The sequence below is a fragment of the Rosa rugosa genome, chromosome 1, assembly GCF_958449725.1.
Source record: "Rosa rugosa chromosome 1, drRosRugo1.1, whole genome shotgun sequence".
Lineage (NCBI taxonomy): Eukaryota > Viridiplantae > Streptophyta > Magnoliopsida > Rosales > Rosaceae > Rosa > Rosa rugosa.
In genome coordinates, this window is record NC_084820.1 from 17,898,431 (window position 1) to 17,918,369 (window position 19,939).

The 19,939-nt window shown below is 39.5% G+C and overlaps 3 protein-coding genes across 7 annotated transcripts; all 3 read right to left on the minus strand.

The window, feature by feature from the left end:
* Window positions 1-134: 134 nt before the first annotated feature.
* On the minus strand, window positions 135-5,212 carry LOC133717127 (telomere repeat-binding factor 4-like). The gene is made up of 2 exons (XM_062143814.1): window positions 4,033-5,212; window positions 135-1,352 (listed from the first exon to the last, which is right to left on the minus strand). The coding sequence occupies exons 1-2, from the start codon at window positions 4,428-4,430 to the stop codon at window positions 206-208; spliced, it is 1,545 nt and encodes a 514-aa protein (XP_061999798.1). The 5' UTR covers window positions 4,431-5,212; the 3' UTR covers window positions 135-205.
* Window positions 5,213-5,364: 152 nt separating this feature from the next.
* Window positions 5,365-13,792, minus strand: LOC133722063 (probable amino-acid acetyltransferase NAGS1, chloroplastic). Of its 5 annotated transcripts, none has more exons than XM_062148874.1 (10): window positions 13,210-13,792; window positions 9,558-9,645; window positions 9,181-9,389; window positions 8,918-9,069; window positions 8,373-8,817; window positions 7,934-8,031; window positions 7,187-7,298; window positions 6,884-7,043; window positions 6,161-6,233; window positions 5,365-5,738 (listed from the first exon to the last, which is right to left on the minus strand). In XM_062148874.1, exons 1-10 carry the CDS (start codon window positions 13,579-13,581, stop codon window positions 5,588-5,590), a joined length of 1,860 nt encoding a protein of 619 aa, XP_062004858.1. In that variant the 5' UTR covers window positions 13,582-13,792; the 3' UTR covers window positions 5,365-5,587. The 5 variants fall into 5 exon arrangements, with proteins under 5 accessions (XP_062004858.1, XP_062004870.1, XP_062004877.1 ...); XM_062148886.1 differs by having other exon boundaries at window positions 8,373-8,766; window positions 13,210-13,786; XM_062148893.1 differs by lacking the exon at window positions 13,210-13,792 and adding an exon at window positions 9,775-10,297 and having other exon boundaries at window positions 8,373-8,766.
* Window positions 13,793-18,354: 4,562 nt separating this feature from the next.
* LOC133722088 (cysteine-rich and transmembrane domain-containing protein WIH2) lies at window positions 18,355-19,618 on the minus strand. The gene is made up of 3 exons (XM_062148910.1): window positions 19,244-19,618; window positions 18,976-19,156; window positions 18,355-18,692 (listed from the first exon to the last, which is right to left on the minus strand). Exons 1-3 carry the CDS (start codon window positions 19,293-19,295, stop codon window positions 18,647-18,649), a joined length of 279 nt encoding a protein of 92 aa, XP_062004894.1. The 5' UTR covers window positions 19,296-19,618; the 3' UTR covers window positions 18,355-18,646.
* Between the last annotated feature and the right edge of the window lie 321 nt (window positions 19,619-19,939).

Genomic DNA, 19,939 nt, shown 5'->3' on the forward strand with positions numbered 1-19,939 from the left:
ACTATAATGCAATATAAATCGGAATCTGATTTAGATTTCGTGGTATCAATCCATCATTTTAGTATTCTCACCTTCACTTTCCATCATTAAACAAAGTAAGAACAGGAGTACCTCAAATACGAGTTTCACTGGCTTATAGATAAGAAATCTGTACATTCTACAATTTACAAGAAATCAAACTTACAATTAATCGAGGACAAATTTACTACGTGAATCTTTCATAAATCTGATTCATGAACAGTAGCATGGATTTGGTATCTTCTGCTGTCTCCGAAATCCTTTTGGTCTCTTCAACTGCTTTTGGAGGAGCAGGAGCAGGAGCAGGGACTCGATTGGTGTCTTCTTCCATTTCTGAAATTATTTTGGTCTTTTTCTCCGCTTGTGGAGCAGGAGCAGCAGAAAATCGATCAATGTCTTCTGCAATCTCCAAAATCATTTTGCTCTCCTTCACTGCTTCTGGAAAAGCAGGAGCAGAAACTCGATTGGTGTTTTCTGTCGAGCAATGTCCCCAAATCTCTTTCGCTAACAGTAGCATAGACTTGGCATCTTCTTTCATTTTCAAAATCCTTTCATTCTCCTTAACTGCTTCAGCAGGATCAGCAGAACTTTCAACATCCATCATTAGGGTCTCATCTTCTTCTACCATCTCCGGAACCCTTTCCGTCTCCTTCACTGCCTCATTAGGATTAGCAGAGTTCTGAACCTCATCCACAACCTTCCTTACCTTTGTTGACGTAGTGCTCTCTTCCGTGTCTTCTTCCATCTTTGAAACCCTTTCGGTCTCCTCCCCCTGATCATCATTAATCTTGCTGAGCAAGGAAGCATCCACAACTTTCCTTACCTTATAAGACATCCTCCTCAGCTTTTCCTCGGAAACACTGTCAGTCAAGTTCCTCCACTTATCCGCCATAGATGTACACGGATGGATAGCGAGGACAGGACCGAATTCGGGATCTTCAAGAATGTGCTTCCACTTGCTCATCCCATACTTTTCCACCCCGGCGGCTAGAGCCTCTTCCTCCTCCACCGTCCAACCGCTTCCCGTTATACCCCTCTCTCTTCTTTCAGCAAAAGCAGAGCTTTTCCCATCATTAATGGCCTCCTCCAGGCGGGCAGCCACAACCTTCTTTACCTTGGGAGACATGATCTTCAGTTTCTCATCGGAAACCCTAAATGTCATTCTCCTCCATTTCTTCCACAGGTCACCGCATGACTTCCGAGCGAGGTAACGAGCAAATTTGGAATATTTGAGGATGGTTTTCCAGTTGCCGCTCCCGTACTTACGCACCCCGGCTGCTAGGGCTTCTTCCTCCTTCGCTGTCCAGCTCTTGTATTGCTTTCGAATCAACTCCCTCATGATTTATCACAACCCTAATCTCGATCTCTCTCTCTCTCTGAGTTTTATCTGGATTAGTTATCATTTTGGTGGTATCGGTCGGTTTATCCTCTTGGATCCGAACTCCTTTAGGATTTAGGAAACTTGGTCCGCAAGCCCGCCACAAATTTAGGAAACTGTGAAGGCCTACTCAATCCTAATTACACCTGGATTAGTACTGACCGAGTCTGGACCGCCGGTTACAAAGCCTAATTGAACTATGATATTAATTGTGCGACAAATTACCATATTGGTACAAGCACACGGCTGAACAAGTACAACTAAGCCTGGGCTCGGGTCGGGCCGGGCCCGAATTTTAGTGAGACCGAGACCGAGATCGAAATTGTCGGTTCGGGCCGGTTCGGGCTTTTTCCTAATTGAAAACCGACAAGAACCGAACCCAGTCGGGCCGGTTCGGTCTTTCGGGCATTCGGGCCCAAAATAGCCAGTTTATCTGCTTTGCTCTTTTCCCAGTTTTCCAAAGACAGTTCGGAACTTTGGGATGAATTCTGAGGAGAAGCCATGAAATTTGGGGAGCGCTCGAATACAAGATCGCCTAAACCTAATTCACCACATTCAAGTTCAGTAAATACAGAAACTTCATATCGAAAAACCCAAATTTGAAAACCCTAGATTACTCATTACTGAATACTCACCGAATTGAGCTTCGAGGAGAATCGAGCTAATCGACTATTAGATCGAAACCATGTGGAATTGAAGATCCGAGAGCCCTCTCTGAGATCGTCGGGCTTCGGCGACGGCGAACTTCTGGAGCTTCGCGTGGTTGGTGGCGAACTTCTGGAGCTAATCGACTATTAGATCGAAACCATGTGGAATCGAAGATCCGAAAGCCCTCTCTGAGATCGTCGGGCTTCGGCGAAGGCGAACCTCTCTGAGATCGTCGGGCTCGCTGGCAAAGGCGGATTTCGGAGACGAAGAGTGGCGGAGGAGCTGGTATCGAGCTGGGAGAGCTGAGAGAGTGGCGGACGGAGAGCCGAGAGAGAGAACTCGAGAAGAGAGGGTCAGAGTTCAGAGAAGAGACTGGGTTAGTATCGAGTTAGGTCTCGACTCGATGACTAGGTGAGTTAGGGACTTAGATCAGCGTGTTTTTATTTTTATTTATTAATATTTAACATATTAATATATTGCCCAATCATAGACTGACAAGTGGAAAATGATATACAATTCGGGTCGGGTCGGTCTTTCGGTCTCCAAATATTTGAAACCCGAGACCGAACTGATTCACTACATTCGGGTCGGGCTTTGAACCGAACCGATAATTTCCATATTCAAACCGAACCGATTCAGTCTTTTTTGCTCGGTCCGGTTCGGTCCTTCGGTCTTTCAGGTCCAGACGCCCACCCCTAAGTACAACCACAACTGAAGTTTTCATGATGTTGAATTCCAATATATATATATATATATATATATATATATATATATATATATATACCTTTTGCCGACGAATTAGTGGGCATGAAAGGACTATTGGATCTCAGAAATTGACAAATTGCAGGAAAACAAATCCATAATGGGACCTCAAGAGGCGTTTTGAGTAAATTGAGAAATTGAAACCATTTCGTTGAGTAAATTGAGAACTCTAGCCAGCATGTTGGTGAACGAACGTTGATTTTAAAGCATGTCAAAGTTTACGTGTGTTTTTTATTTTACTCTAAGTTTATAAGATTTTATAAGTTAAGATTTAGTTATTTTCTTAATAGATCTTAATGCGTTTTAACAGTTAACACTAAACTTAATGGTTTGATTTTGGTTTTAGCATCCTCCATACATTACCTGAATGGTTTGTTATTGTGTTTCACAATAAATATATGAAATGAACACGACACGACACGGTATTTTGATAGGTCTACTAATACCGCTGACAAGCCAACCAAATAAATCCCCAAACCCCCTACCATTGCCTCACGAACAATTTCATGCCCTTCCACAAATAATTTCTTAGGAGTTAGGAAAGGCCTATCCGTATTATTATTTTTATTTAAATTTTGACTAAATAGAGAAATTGAAATTGCAAAGATTCCCTGAAAATATAGGTTTTTTTTTTTTTTTCCTTCACTCTTCCAAGCACAGTCCGTTGTAACAGAACACAAACTGGATTATTAATCCCTAACGGCTTAACACAACTTGTGCAGTTGGAGATCATTATGCAACTAAACCGACGAAGGTGGTGTTAAGAATTTTCTTCGTATCAGAGCTAGCTAGTCACTACTGCTGTTGTCTTTTAAAAAAAAAAAAATTGTGTTTTATCGAAGTGATTATTTCCAGGTCTTATAAGAACAACCCCAATGATCAAATTGGCAAACACTATAAATCTAGGTGAATGAAATCAACTTCTCCAAATATTCCCACTAATCACTCAACGGATCCGTCAGTCGAATCCCCGGTTTCTTCCTCTCGCATTGCATTGTATCATCAAATAGATCGATCTTCTTCAAATTAGTAGTTAGTTGCAACTGTAACTTGTTTGTTTCAATCCAACAAAGAAGCTAATGCTCACAGTCATTTTCACATTGGCACCATTGTAATCACATTCATTCCCTATGGCCGGGTAACCAGTTAAATTATATATAGAAATTTCCAAAAATAAAGAAAAGCTAAAAGGGGCTAGGGTTTTTCAAAGTGATAGTCCCCTTCACCCTCTTGAACATCGTTCATAAATCTCATTGGCTAGCTGTAGCATTGACTCGGTGTCTTCTGCAGACTTCGAAATTCTCTGCATCTCCTTTGTCTCCGAATTAACTTCCTGTATCTCCTTCATCTCCGAAACTCTCTGTTCCTCCTCGGTGTCTGAAACTATCTGGGCCTCCTTGGCTGCTTCATCAGCCATAAACGGTGAGTTTCCAGAAGGTCTAACACTCCAGCGCCTCCACTTATACTTGAGTTTGTGGTTGGAGCGATGAGTGAGTATAGGGCCAAACTCGGAATCTTCAAGAATGATCTTCCACTTGCCCACTCCGTGCTTTGCTACTCCAGCTAATAGGGCTTCTTCCTCCTCCGCCGTCCATTTTTGCGGCTGTTGGCACTCTCCCTCCATTCGTTCTCAAACAGATTGGCCAAATTCTATGATTGGAGGCTAGTAAACCCTAATCCAACTAGGGTTTAGACTATTGAATCTAAATTCGTATCGACTCTAAACCGACAATTTTGGCCCTTGTGGTATGATCCAAATACGTATAAGAGAGAGTTTACGTCCCGTAGAAACCTATGTATGTAAACCCTAATCCCGGCTATTTGGGACATATAAAATATATGCCTATTCCTATCCTATCTAGAAAATGCCTATTCCTATCCTACCTAGAAAACGACCCTGGCCCAACGGCCTAACCTGCCTACCAAATATTTAGGCCTTGGAGTTTGGAATTTTAAGTTCTAAAACTCCATCAACGATTGTTTTGGTCCCTATGCTTACTACCAACACATCTTTGGTCGTCAGATCTTTTTATTTCTCAGTTTATTCAAGTTTATGAGTCCAAAGAAAGTAAGACATCCCTTTCGGTTGGTCTATGATGGTTGGTGTAGCCGTGTAGGGAATCCTCTCCTTCAAAATCAGTTGCATGCGCGAGAGATCCTAATGTCATGTACGTACCCGATCATGGGTTGTTTGGATTTTGGAGAAGACGAACCCAGCTCTCGCCTCCATGATCCCCCGTTTTGCCTTGATCAAGGCAAAGAAGTGCTTTCAGGGAACATACATATTACATAGGTTGGTAGCCAAGCGTGCGCTTCGGTTTCAAAGAAGGATTTAAAACCTGGACTTAGATCTCAAACCGTAAAATTTAAGCAATAATTGAAATTAACCTCCCTTTACAATATTGAAACTCCAGCAACCAAATTGTTTCCACTCTTTGGCCCAAATCGAATGTTCTTCACTTCTTTGGGTTTTACGGTCCATACTGATAATCTTCAATTCAACCACGTACGAAACCAAGGCAGCCGAGTTCAGCGAAGATAGAATAACAGTTTTGGAATGCATCACATCTAACTCTCTTTTTATAACTTCTTCGGAATAATTCATGTCTTACATTATTCTATACTTCTACTCAAGCAACCTCCTCAAATTACTTATCATCAGAAACTTGATTGATTATACTCGTAGACTCGTAGTTTCTATGAAAGTGAACCTAAAGGAAGATGGTGGATTGGGACTCAAAAACTCATAACCCACAAACACGCCGCAGGGATATGAGAGCCTCAAGAGAACACCCTATCAACAGTAATTCCGCTAGTATCAGGTAACAGCTGCTTCATATAATACTTGGATCTACGGGACAGATTAATCCTTTCCCTCCGCTTCTCTGGTATTGATTCAATTGAACATTCAGAAAATCCACGTCTCTTAAACCTGTACAGCAAACAGCACACATGACTCTTCAAGGGTTAGCATTAAACTTCTTAAAGAAAAGGTGGGAACAAATCATTCAATGAATTGCAATAAGGATATTGCTATGTTTATTGCCTGACAATCTGACAGTAAAGGGGGAAGAGAGATAATTATGTAACCCTTCCCACATGCTAATGACATTCTGGCTACAATCATCAGTAAGTTTAAGAATCCATATAATATCAACAATCATGTCAGTGACTTTTAACCATCCATGTCATGTCAACAATTTTGGATTGGTACACCAACCAAAAACCTGAACTACACTATAGTGGAGAAGTCCAACAGAAGGATAAAAACAGAAACATTCCTCCATTAACTAGTAGTAGTAAGCCATCTTCAGCATATATAAGATGCAAGTATTTCAAGTAGCAAAAACTAACCAATCTGCAGTTCGGGTTGTTAGCAAGAAAAGCTTTTCCAATCCATGAGAAGATGCCTTCTTCTCCATGTAATCTGCAATTTAAAATCCAAAAAAATTATGACAAATTACAAGAATGATTGGAGCTCATCTATCTCAACCCTGTCTCGTCCATTTGGTCCTATCTCAGAGTACAAAATCATAGCTTCTACTTATCGTAGTTACCTCTGCCCATAAAATCACTTGTGATGCTGATTAAGTCACGCTTGAGCAGATTCAAACCCCATGCAATACCAAATAGGTTTAGTTAAAAAGTAATTATCTACCCTGGAAGCCCAAGACTAAACACATTGCTCAAGTTTGACACCTTTGGGGTTTAGAGAGAAGCAACAGGGTAGTAGTAGAACTCAATCCAATGTTTACATCAAGTGTTATTGAGAATGATTTCTTTTGATCTTACAAGACTTGAGACTTGTAAGTTTTCAATAGTTCTTTTGGTATCTAGATGAATTCTTTACGTGTTGAATTCAACAGGATATGTGTTGAAGCAAATCAGATTTTGGATGAGTGAAATTACGTGTACTTGAATACTCGGTCCCTTTGAACTTTACTTCCTCTTATTCACAAATGCTGCAGCTAATGTTATTATAATCACATGCTTGCAATATGCTCAGTAATGAACATTATAATTACAGGGGAAAAAAAAAAAAAAAAGCAAAGCAACATTTGCAAACGTATATCTTACCAAGTAATTTATCTCCCTGTCCTTGTCCACGGCAATCCGGAGAAACTGCAATAGCAGCCACCTCTGCACATTTCTCCTCTTGGAAAGGAAAAAGAGCAGCACATGCAATAATTTGACCTTCTCTTTCGACAACAACATAAGAATCCAATGCTTCAAGTAGCTATTAAAACAAACCAACAAGACTGAGAAAACTGAATTCAGTTCAAGCAAAAAAAGAAAGGGACATCCGTTTTTAACTATAAAGTACAGGTGAAGCTAAAATATAGTACAAATGAAAAATTCAAACAGACAAGAAGCAGAAACCTCTTCATCAGTTCTCGTAACCAATGTGCCAGCTGCTTCTAAAGGTTGTATGATTTGTCTTATTCCAGAGAGGTCCGACACCCTAGCCATCCGGGTTCCTTCATAAACGTCACTAAGAATGGACAATTGACACACATCAGTGGATGGTTGGAGAAAGCCTTGGTTATACAATAGGTGCCATATTAGCATTCTTTTCTTTTCTTCGGTAAAAGAGGTTAGATGGGGGAGGAATTTGAACTTTTGGACTTGGGTGTGGGTGTGGGTGTGGGACTAAATGCTCACTCCTTTCATAAAATTGTTGAAAGGTAAAGTTACTCTTGAAGCTAGACTCCTCATTAAAGCCAATAAGCTACCCAATCTAACTAGTATTAAATCGTATAACATGATTAATGCATGATAATGGGAATTATTTGGCACATATTGAGGAACAATTAGCACTTATTCTAGCAGGACCAATCCCAGTATATCAAAACAGGTACAGGCTACAATGAAGTTTTATAAATGGTTTGAACAATGCTGCTTTGATTTCTTATAACATCTAACCAGCCTACTAAGGAAAAAGCTATAGAGACACAAACATATAACAAGGATTCCACATATGAAAAAAAATTAAAAAATTAAAAAATTATGTATGTATGAAAAATAAAAACTGAAAATCCACCACAGTCCCCACTGTATATAACAGAAAAACAAAAACAAAAAATTCAAAAAAAAAGTTAGGAGACATTTGCTTGAAATATAGCATACCTTGCCACCATAGTCCCCATTCCGTCTCTTTTAAATAATTCCAACAACAATACTCCCCCTTTAGTGCCATCTAACAGATGAACTCTTTGAACACCTCCCTGGCATAAATCAAAAACTACCATTGGCTGGGTTCTTAAAGTGAAACTTGAAGCTATATGCAGGCACAAATTATGCAATGCAATTCCCATAGACCTCATAGTTTAATCAGAATACCATGCCAGACACAAAAGCTAGCATTCTGATATTCGACTATTCAAGCTGAGAACTGGTGTGAGACTCAAGTATTTAGCCTTTTAGTACAAAATGGGCACAATTCCAAAATCCACCGTGATCAAGTGAAATGAAAGTGTTCACATTTATTGAAGTTATTATGCAAAAGCATACATATAAGCTCATGTTTCTGCATACATATAAGAAACGGGGAGTATTATGGTCTTACCCTGCAAACAAAGGCTGCAGCAGCCAATTCTGAAAGGTAACCGCTTAATCGACTTTGGCGCTCATGACCCCCTATTGCAAAACCTTGTTCACCATACCACAATCCATTGCCATTCTCAAAACCAACACCATTGTTAAACCTTGGAATAAGCTTTTTGTTAAGAAAATTCCCACTATCATGTCCAAGATAATGGAGATTTTCTTCATCAACAGCTTTCACATAGCTGGCGGCTATTTCACTTTGCTTAGCCCGCTGACGAATCAACTTGTCTGCTTCTTCAAGAGTCAAGAAACGAATCAGACGTCCACTCTCATCAAGAATTGGGCCATCCATTATGCAGATAAGCTTATCTGCTCCAATAGCCAAGGAACAAGCTGTTGCAACTTCATACGTGCTGAAATTTATAAAAGCATAAAACATCATCGACCGGGCACCACTACCATACCTTGGAAGCAAGAAATAATGAACCAAATAAACATTAAGCATCATGTGACATATTCTTTAATAGAAACAAAACTATCAGAAGCTATGTCAATATAGCATACTTGCAATTTAAAACTTCTCCAGAGCTCGAATAACCAAGGTTGCTCAATAGCACAATACAACCCGCATCAAGCCTCTCCCGCATGCGAACCACATCCACTTTCTTAACTTCACCTGTTGCCCCATAATCAACACCAGCAACGACTCCTCTCCTCTACAAATATCATATGAACTCTTTTAAAACTAGGTAACAGTACCAGAAACTTGACAAACTAAGCAAACAGCTCAACATTGAATACTACAGTTGAAAGTACAACATTCTTACCTTGGCTGCAAGAAAGTTACCACTAGCTACACTGACGCCAACTTCATGCCAACGACTACTGTCACCATGCCGACGAATATTGCATATGGAGGGTCCGGGCGAAAGCTTTGCCTCTATATCCATAGAAATCTTCCCAGCAGCTTCCTTTGCTGCTGTTAGAGAATCTGAGTCAGTCACTCTATACTGACCAGCAAACTTTGGACTCTTGCCTGCAGCAAGTAACTCTCTAAGGATCAATATTCCAACTAGAAAATTCGAATACATAAAAATCACCACCCCAACTAAACTAAATATTCCATCTTCCATAAACTTCAATATTCTTTTACATAAAAAAAAAAAAAAAAAAAAAACTATGAAACATACAACACAATACTCACTTCTCTGAGCCAAAAGGGTATCGATTTCGACATGGGTCCCTGGAACAAGAACAAACTTGATCCCCAGGTGATGAAGAAAAGCAATATCCTGAATTAACATAGTCAATGCAGAAACAAATAATGTAACCACAAACTCCAACACAGAAAAGAAAAACAAAATAATAATAATAATAATTCTTTCTCCATTTTCTGAGCTTCAGAGAAATAAAGGACTGGCCTTTAGAATAGGGTCCAAGTGATGAGAGCTGTTCACAATTTCGCCGGAGATGATCACGACGAAAGTGGCGCCGCGGTGGGCCCAGAGGTACGGCCAAGCCTCCCGGAACCACCGCACGAACAGCTCGTCCTCCATCGAGTTATAGTTCTCGCCGTCGCTCTCGCAGTCCTCCATCACCGGCCCGAACGCAGCAGCATTGGCCTTGTGCGACATTCCAATTCTGCCCTTCGCCGGCCGACTATTTAGCATCGCCAGCCGGGAGGGATTAGCGGTTGCGGTGAGGGAAAAGCGGCGGAGCGAGGGCGAGTGGGCGGCGGCGGTGGAAGTGACGTGGCAGTGGGTGGAGAGGAAGGTGGCGGCCATGGCGGGAATTGGAAGAGAGAGAAAGGCACTAATTGGATTGGAAAGAGAATAGAGGAGCGGCTGAGGTGAAGCATGGAAGCCGCCACGGCGGCTGTGGGCCCCGGACCAAGTGTCAACCTACCCGCGCACCCGCTTCAGAATATTTGGTTCGTCCGGGTTTGAAAGATTCCCCGATCCTAAATAAATATTTCCAAATTTTCAGACAAAAAAAAAAAAAGGTATATATATTATGGTACAGGAGTCCTTCATCATCAACTAAAGTGATGACTAATTGAGAATTTTTCAGTTAAACTCACTTTTCAATTATATTTTCGCAAATCAGTTTGGATATTTATGTGTAGATCATTTATGTAATTTTTCAACCAAATTGAAAATCGTTAATACATTCATGAACGTCTTATATTTGACAGATTTAGTTCATCTATTGATTTGATCTATTAACAATTTAGAAAAAAAAATGGAAGTAATATACTCATTCATACGTAAATATCTAACGGTTGATTTGTCGTAATGTAATAAAAAAGTTTGTATGCCAAATAATTTATTAGAAAGTCCTCAACTATTCCTCATTTTAAGGTTTATTAAATTGTAATTTTCTGCATTTTCAAAAAAAATTTGTTGTTTATTAAAAAAAAAATTAGTTTTTCAATAAAAAAAATTGTAATTAAGTAATTTTTTGGGACCGTGACCACTTACCCAATTTCAACAACAAAATTGCCCACTTACTCCACTAAGAGATTTTTAACCCCACTTACCCAATTTAATATCTATTGACAATTTTGCCCTATCAATTCACCTAAAACTCATCGATCTCTCTCTCCTCTCAAACTTTCTCTCCTCCCAGAGTGTCTCTCTCTCTCTCTCTAGCCGGCAGTGCCGACCACGCCTTCAACACCTTCATCGTCGACCTCGAGCCCGGCGCCGGCTAGCACATCCCAAGCCCCATCTTCGTCGACCTCAAGCCCACCGTCAATCGCCGAACACCGATCTGGACTCCTGGTAACTCTGATGATCAAAAGCTCGCACTTTCTGATGTGATTTAGGGACCGGTGACAAAAGTTTCTTTGCTTCTTTGCTCCCGGAGCCTCTTTGCTTCTGGAGGCTCACTGATCTGGAGTTGCTTTGCTTCTGGAGTTGGTCTCAGTTTCGCCCCTTAAATCCCCGGAGCCTCTTTAGATCGACTGGAGAAGACGAAGGCAGCCGGTCGGAATCGTACCGGAATCGAGCTGAAGGAGCATGGGTGTCTAAAGGGGAAGCATGGGTGGCCGGAGAAAAATTTTGACGGTTTTTTTTTTTTTTCTGATTTATCCGGTTGCTGCGTGTTTTTTTTTTTTTTTTTTTAAGAATTGTTGTTCAGTTCTTTTTTTTGGCAACGAATAGCAATTTTTTTTTTTTTTTTGAATGTCTATTGGATTGGAGGCCAATGATCTACTATATGTTCAACAATATGAGTAATCTGACATTGCAATGTAACTGTGGGGTTTGTTTGATGGTCTACTGGGGGGCAGTAGACACATTATTGGCCCCCAGTAGACTTTGATACGATGGACAGGGATCACTATAGTGTGGTGTTTTGATAAGTTACCTGTTGTTTTCTGTGTATTAAAGTCAAATTATCTGTGAATCCTACAAAAATGTGCATTTTTGGTGGTCTATTGGGAGGCAGTAGAAACATTAGACTTTGTATTGGGGGGCAATAATATGATTACTGGATGGCAGTAATATGATTATAAATTGATCAATTGTTCCTGTAGTGTATTCATTTTGGTTTTGGGAGTTCATACAATTCACTGGACGTCAATAATATGATTTTTGGGAGGCAATAATATGATTACTGGGGGGTAGTAATATGATTACTGGGGGGCAATAATAGCCGGATTCTGGAATCCGGTCACCGTTCGCCGGAGTCCGGTCACCGGTCGCCGGAGTCCGGTCACCGGTCGCCGGAGACCGCGCCGGCCACTGGTCACTGGAGCACAGCAAGGTGGAGGGTGACTTCTCTCTCTAAGTGAGAAAGAAGGAGAGGGCAAAAAAGTCTCAAAAAAAAAGAAAAAAGAATTAATTGGGTAAAGGGGAAATAATCCCTTAGAGTGTTTTGGGTAAATGGGGTTAAAAAACAGTTGGTGGAGCAAGTGGGCAATTTTTAGCCTAAAATTGGGTAAACGAGCATTTACCCTAATTTTTTTCACACTTCTAATTTCTATAGTGTACTCTCATTTTTATTACAGGTTGAAGTAATCTAATTAAAATGATGAAGTTTCAAGTGGGATGATGGTTACAAATATCACCAAGGGTCAAGTAGTGACTCTTTGTTAGCACTGGATGGAACAAGTTATATGCCACCTTTTGTTTTTTTAGATATAAAATTCTAACTCCATCATTTCTTACGATTACATTTTTGGTACCTAGTAAGTTGTTAGTGCATAATTTTGTCAATTATAAATGGTAAATCAACGGATGGTATGTAAGGACATTACATACCGCTATTTAGTTTGACTAAGGATGTGTTTATATTTATATTATATCCGCCCTATAATATAATATGTCATGGAAGTGAGTAGGTCTTTAATGGAATCGTAGACCCACATGAATAGTACAATCGACCAATCACAAAAAAAAAGGAGATAAATTCTGTGTTTTCTTTCTAAAATTAGAAAAAAAAGTTGAATGTATATTAAAAATATATATAATTAGTGGATCGAGCGGATGGACACCCCACTTTAAATTTTCTCCTATTTTTCTTAGTTTTTCGTCAATGACTTTCTACAGTCAAGAAGGTCCTAAAAAGATAAAGAGATTGGCGCAGTAAAGGAAAAATCATGTAGATGTGACCGTGGGACAGTACTGATAGATCGAAATATCTGTTGGCAGCTAGCTCACGTAGTCTCACTGTGCTGGGATTCTTTTCCCGTGTACGGTCATTTCATGAAGGCACTAATCAAAAGGCAGCTCTCATAAAGTAGCTTGTTCCCTATTGGTGAGCCCTACTTAACTCCCGTTTACACCAAAACTACTCGTGTTAATTTAATTAATTAGTGTAACAAAACGTGTAATTAGGAGAAAAATGTTCACCTGAAGTATGGCATCGAAGTAAGGACTAGCAACAATCTCGCCGGAGACCACCACGACAAATGTCCGGCCTCTGTTGAGGAAAATATACGGCTGAACTTCCCGGAGAGCGTTCACAAATCTCTTGTCTTGGTCGGAAATAACATAAGCTTCACGACTTTCTGAACCGTACCCTTGAGCTACCAAGTACTTTTCTCTTGATTTCTTTCCCATTTTCTGCCACAGATGAGCCAACCCGGTTGTCCCAAATCTCAGATTCTTCAAGTTCAAACTGTAATTGGGAATTCCGGGTTTGCAGGGACATGAAGAAGACCAAGCTTCGTGGCCATGGCTTGTGTTGTAATCACTCCACGGCCTTGATCTTAGAGTAGCCATTGTTGCAAAAGTTTTGAAGAAAAATATTTGTTTTTGTTGGGGGTTTAAGAGATATATAGCCTAGCAGCAGAAACGCGGCAAAACGATAGAGTTGAGAGAAGGGTTGAGTCGGGATTTGGAAACGTGCAGGACACTTGTCCCTTTTATAGAGCTAGCAGAGGCCTTGCTGGTGAGTGGTGAAGAACAGTATGGCTTTGAGGAAGGAACTCATTCTTCAATTCTCCATCATATACGTCTTTTTCTTTTGCTTCTCTGCCCCATATCGATGTGACTCCTTATTTTTCATAGGTTATATATATTCTCAGTCCTCAGAATAGTCAGAATAATACCGCTCTATATTTATATTCATAACACGAAACTGTATCATATAATCTAGAATCTGCTGTGTACGTATTCATGAGGTTTTCCCTTAAAAAATTATATTTGTACGTATGAGATTGATCAAATTTTTCTTTTGCCTTAAAAATCATTTGACTATTTAGTTTTGATAAAACAAATTCATGAGCAAAAACTGGGGAAAATGTAGCATTGAAGCGATTATCATAGTGAGCAAGCAGCTAAACGAGTTCCAAGAAGCTACATGCAGCCGCATCCGGTTCCATCAGTGGCTTTTTTGTGACATTAGACGAAAATGAGTTCTTGACTAAAACTTTGACTGGTTCCATACATGTGGACGTGGTAGAGTAGGTAAAATATGTGGTAGAGGAAATAAAATTCAGGGCAGTAGTTCTTTTTATCGTGTCTTTGACAATGAGTAGTTAAAGTGTAATTTAACTTATGAAACATTCAACATCTTTGGCTTAAAAAAAAAAAATCTACATATTCCAATTAACTCCAAGTTGAATACTTTAATGTACTACTTATGGTGCATGTTATGTGAAATCTAAAGCTTTGATCTCTTCACTTATTACTCTATTAGTTAGCTTTGAGTCAGATGTTCTACTTTCTAGGCTCTCATGCTTTGTATTTCTATCAGTTCTATATCTATCAAAATTAATAAACTTACATTGGATTCCAGCAGAAAAAACAAGATTGTTTAGAAAGTTCTTTTTTTTTTTTTTTGAATGCTAAGCTTAAACATTCATATATGTCGGTATGTCAGCCCACTGGCATCCATAGAATATTATGTATACCTCGTATGAGACTAGGTAGGATCAAGTATGTACACTGCATATCAAAAAGTAATATTAGTTTATATTTTAATTAATTATTATAAAAAAATAATAGATTTTCTCAAATGCTTAAGTGACTGGTAAGTGTGGTGACGTGGTAGTACATGTGTCAATACACTAGTGGGAGATAGGGAGAGAGAGACGGAGAAATTGGGATAGTGGATTGTAGTCATTGTACTAAGGGGGGTGTATTCATTTAAGAGTCTACAAGATTTTTTTGTATTTTAGAAGTCTATGGGTATTCAACTGAGATTTTAAACATTCCTTTAAAATCTTGATGTATTCAATTAAGATTTAAAATTATCCATTCAAATTTGCTGATATTCAAAAGTATACGGATTTTTAAGGATTTCATTAAATGCTAGATTTTGGAGGATTTTATAGTGTTTTTTATACATATCAAAACTCAAAAACAATCCAACCACTTCCCAAAAGATTTTGATGGATTCTTTCTCACTCAAACCCCTTTCAAAATGCAGCGCTTTTGTCACAGAGCTCCAAAAAACTCGGACAGCTTGGGTCTAGGGTTTGCAAATTCCTCCTCGTCCGGCGGCGCTCCTATTCGGCGTGGGTCTGCCTCGTCGTCAATGGATTGCTGCCGGACGGGTGTTTGAACACTAGTTGCCTGACAGTCTCTTGGTTTTGGCTTACGGTTTGGCTGGATGGTTTGACAAGAGCTCCGAACGAAGTCTTTAGCACAGTGGACGGTGGTTCAACGCTAGTCGCGCTTCGTCGAGGCACCTTTAAGATCGGCGACGTGATAGCGGGGGCTGGATCGGCTGCATCTTGGGAGGCTAGTTTCGACGCGGCGTGGCTCAGTCGTGCCTTGACGATGGATTGCGGTGGTCTGGTCCGACGTGGGCTTGTGAAGGCAAGGTCGGCGTTTGGATTGGCGGTGTGGTCTGGCGTTAACTTGGGGCGCGAAATCCGGTGATGAGTTTTGGCGACGAGATCCGGCGATGGGTTTCGGCAGCAAGATCTGGCGCTGGGGGCGGTGGTCGACGACCAGTGTGATGAAGATAGACTTTGGGCTTGGGTCAAGCTTTCTTTGTTGGGCTTGAGTTGGATCTTTCTTGGGGCTGTGGGGCTGCGATTTTGGGCTGGCTACTTTTAGTTTGTCTTTTGTTCAATTTTCCTTTTGTTTAGGGAACTCTATTTCCTTTGTTTTTAGGGTAGCTATAAGTTTTTATCTTTAGGCTTGCTTATTTACTATGTTACTTCATAGTCTATAGGCTTGCTTGAATAAGTGAGCATGAGTACCGTCAAATGATCGGACCTAATCTATGTATCGCTGTGGTTTTCCACAAACTCTTTATCTACCCAGAGATGGTAGAGGGAGGATATGTAATGGTCCTTTCTGGCCTGAGTATTATTATATATCGACATGATATTCTTCAAAAAAAACCCTTTCAAAATAAATAAATAAATAAATAAAAAGCAGGTCTCAATAGGTGACACTCATCAATTTTGTCTTAGATCTATTTTCCCACCATCTTCCTTTGCCTCTACTCTCACTATAGCTCTAGAAGCCTTAATCCTTCTAGCTAATTAAGCTCACTTTCAATGGTATTATTAAGATGATACATATAAACATGATTCTTTTGTAAATTAAATATGAAATAAATTATGTCATTAGTTTACTACTTTATTTTTTGTGTAACATTTTGGCTGGTTAGTTTTCTCTTATTGTTCATATATCATTATACACAACATAAAGAATGGTAGATTGCCATACTTTCTTGTCATTGATATAGCATTATAGTTGGATCCATACATCCATTGCTTAATTAAAGAAGAAGAAGAAGAACAAAAAAAAAAATTAACCTACCAAAAACATCATAAGGATTTATAAAATCTAAACAAATACTAATAAATCCATCCATTAGAATTAATCAGAGTCCATATAGAATTTAAACAATCCGTGGATTAAGTAAATCCATGAATTATAAAAATTCAAACAAAGTCTTTTAAAATCTGAATTAAATACACCCCCTAAATTTTGATCTCTCTGGCCAAGCATTTCCATTATTGCCGTGAATATACATAGAAAGGATTCGGCTCATTCTTTTTTCTTTTTTGGGAAACAACGGGAAATTTTTCCAATCAATTTCCTGGACCGAACACCTCACAATGCCACTCCTAGATGTCTTCTTCAGAGAAGGACCCAAGGACACGGATCGAACCAATTAATCCAAAATGCAGTGCGTAGCGGTTAAATCATCCCAAAGAATGAATAAACTACCATGACGTATGACATTCTTCATAATAATAATAGAGTAAAGAGATAGCGGTACAGAGAGATAAAAAAATTCCGGTGGCTAAAATTAGAAGTTTTCCACTGTGTCCTGCATCAGTGCTTCTAGGAGGATGTACTGATGTAGACTTCAGCTATTACAAGGGCAAAACCGTCACTCCACTTACTTTGCACAGTGATGAACAGGAAACCGGGCAACCAAGCTTTAGTATATAGATAGACAATTAACCAAACATATGGTTGGTAGGTAGGACTTACGGCCCCAATAGGTAACAATATTCCCCATATAATTCATACACTGAATTGAAAAGATATGAAACAAGATGAGAAAAGTTGACAGCGATTTCTGGTTCAAACAAAGCTATCCTATCAAGACAGTCCTATTTATTTATAATCATAATCACCTCCTAAGCAACTCTTCTGATAAGAACCACTAGGATTCAGACACCTTGTCCTCCATCACTGTGATTCCCTCCACCCACCCAGCGGCTTTTCCTAGTCTGATGGTAACATGTTAACAACCTGAGGTCCATGAAGACCTTCGTTCAGCTGTGTCATTGATTAACTGAAAATACAAACTGCCATTATGAACTCTTTCAGGAAGACAGCTTTTGATCCAAGAGAAATGGAGGAAAACTTGTCACAGTAAATCAACGGAAGAGAAGGAATAAGGCGTGAATATCCTTCCTTCTGTAGCCAGCTGATTACTGCAGCTGTGTTGGCAAGAATATAGGTTGGCTTGGACTTATGGCTAAGCCTCGAATATATCTTGTCCAAAGTCCACAAACCACCTTGCAAAACAAGACCCTAGATCCAGTCCTCACTTCTATTTCTGTTTAGGCCCCCACTACCACAGCCCACGAAAATTCCATAGGGGAACTCAAGTCACCGACAATTTTTTAGACTAAAAATCTGGAAATAGACTAACAAAGCACATAGAAAATGCTGACCAAGTCACTATAAAATTATCAATAGAGTGATTCAATCAACTTGGAGCACATTAAAGATACACTTTAACATGCCATTGTAAATAACACCACGAAACATTAGCAATAGCAAAAGCAAAATGCTTGTCTACTATGAGCTGTAAGCCACTAGCACTAGTGCTGGGGTCATTTAATGGATAGTTGAACCTCTATGAGTGGAAAGGAATTAAAGGGATGAACAATGCCACCCTATCTTGCACAGCAAATCATAAAATCCAACAAGAAAATAAAACAAACACGAGAAAAATTCAAGGGAAAACACCATGTGATTTTCAAAGATAATCAACCCCATACGCAAAGAGCATCCCATCAGAACATCCCAAGAGTATACAGAGACATCATGCATATACTCTCTCCCAAGTAAGAAAATTAAAGGACAATGTAATTAGATTCGTTTAGCTGATAGAACAATAGTCGACTACAAATTTGATTAATCACAATATCCAAAATAAACATGACCTACTATTATTCAATTGAAAGAGAAAAAATGTTCACCTAGTGAGTCTGCATTACATAATCCCATAACTAAACAGCACCACCAAACATCAGACAGTATTACTTGATCCTAAATGTAAACTTCAATGACATGTTACCCCGCGATGAAGCAATGTTGATCAATCAAGCAATGTTCATTGAAGAAGCATCAAATCTTCTCAGAAGCAAGCATCCAACATGCAACAACAGCAAAGCGCCGCTAGACTGAAAAGTCAGAAAGAAAAAAAAAAAATTACATAAATAAATATTCTCTCAATCATCGCAATCCTCAAAGATATTGGGCCAATCTCAAAGTTCATATATAAATCACTCGTAATAAAGATAATCAGCATATTACAATTGCACACAAATAATCACCACCTACTGAATCTGTGAACCAATTAAGCAACTGTTACTCATGAAATCAGAAATCAAATCAAGGAAAAGAAAAATAAAAATTGAACCACCAAAACCTTGCAATCTCAAAATCATGATCTAATGGGCTTACCATCCTTCAAGGCAACCAGAGCTGCTCTGGTGAGGAGGAGGCTGAGCATAGCCCTGTTGTGGTGGATACCCTTGTTGTGGGTAGCCCTGCTGAGGATACCCTTGTGGAGGGTACCCCTGTTGAGGAGGGTATCCTTGTTGAGGGTATCCAGGTGGAGGGTAAGCATCCTTTGGAGGATAACCTATTTCAACAAAAAAATCAAAATCAAACCCAAATCCAACAAATAACAAAGCAAACCCAACATGCAAAAGACCAAAAACCCACATACCCTGTGGAGGAGGAACACCAACTGGAGCCTGCTGCTGATTGTAGTAACTCATATCTTCAGAGCAAAACGAAGACTTGGGTTTTGGGTGAAGGGTGAAGGGTTTTTTTTTTTTTATATAGGGTTTGGAGAGTCGGCTAAAGCTCGAGGATTTTGAAGAAGAAACCGGAAGCCGAATATTTTGGGGTGGGGAAGACACGGTTTTGACACGGAGCTTTATCTACACACTAGACTCTTAAAGAGAAAGTAGGTTGAGACTAACGAGCTGCCTCGCACATGAGATGATCATCGTGACGTGAATTTCTATTACCCATGTCGATTACTTACTCTGGAGTAGAACGAATATTCTGTACATACATGTGAAGAGGTAGGGGATGGACAATTTTTTGCCAAGGGAGGTAATATTTGTCTTCTGGTATTATTTAGAGAAATGTGCTTCTGCTTAAGGTTTGACTTTGCAATAGGGAAATTGCAAGGTTCAAATCATAGAATGGTGTCCACATGAGAAAAACATTAGTAAAATTGATTATTTTTGTACCTTTTTTCTATCGGCTGAATGTGGTACGAGGAAATTTACAAAAGAAATATAATTAATAATATTGGAAACACGACACGAAGTTACTGATTAGAGGAATTTTCTTTTGCTTAAGATTAAGATTTTGACTTTGGGGGCTTGCAAAGGCCAGTTACATAAGCTTC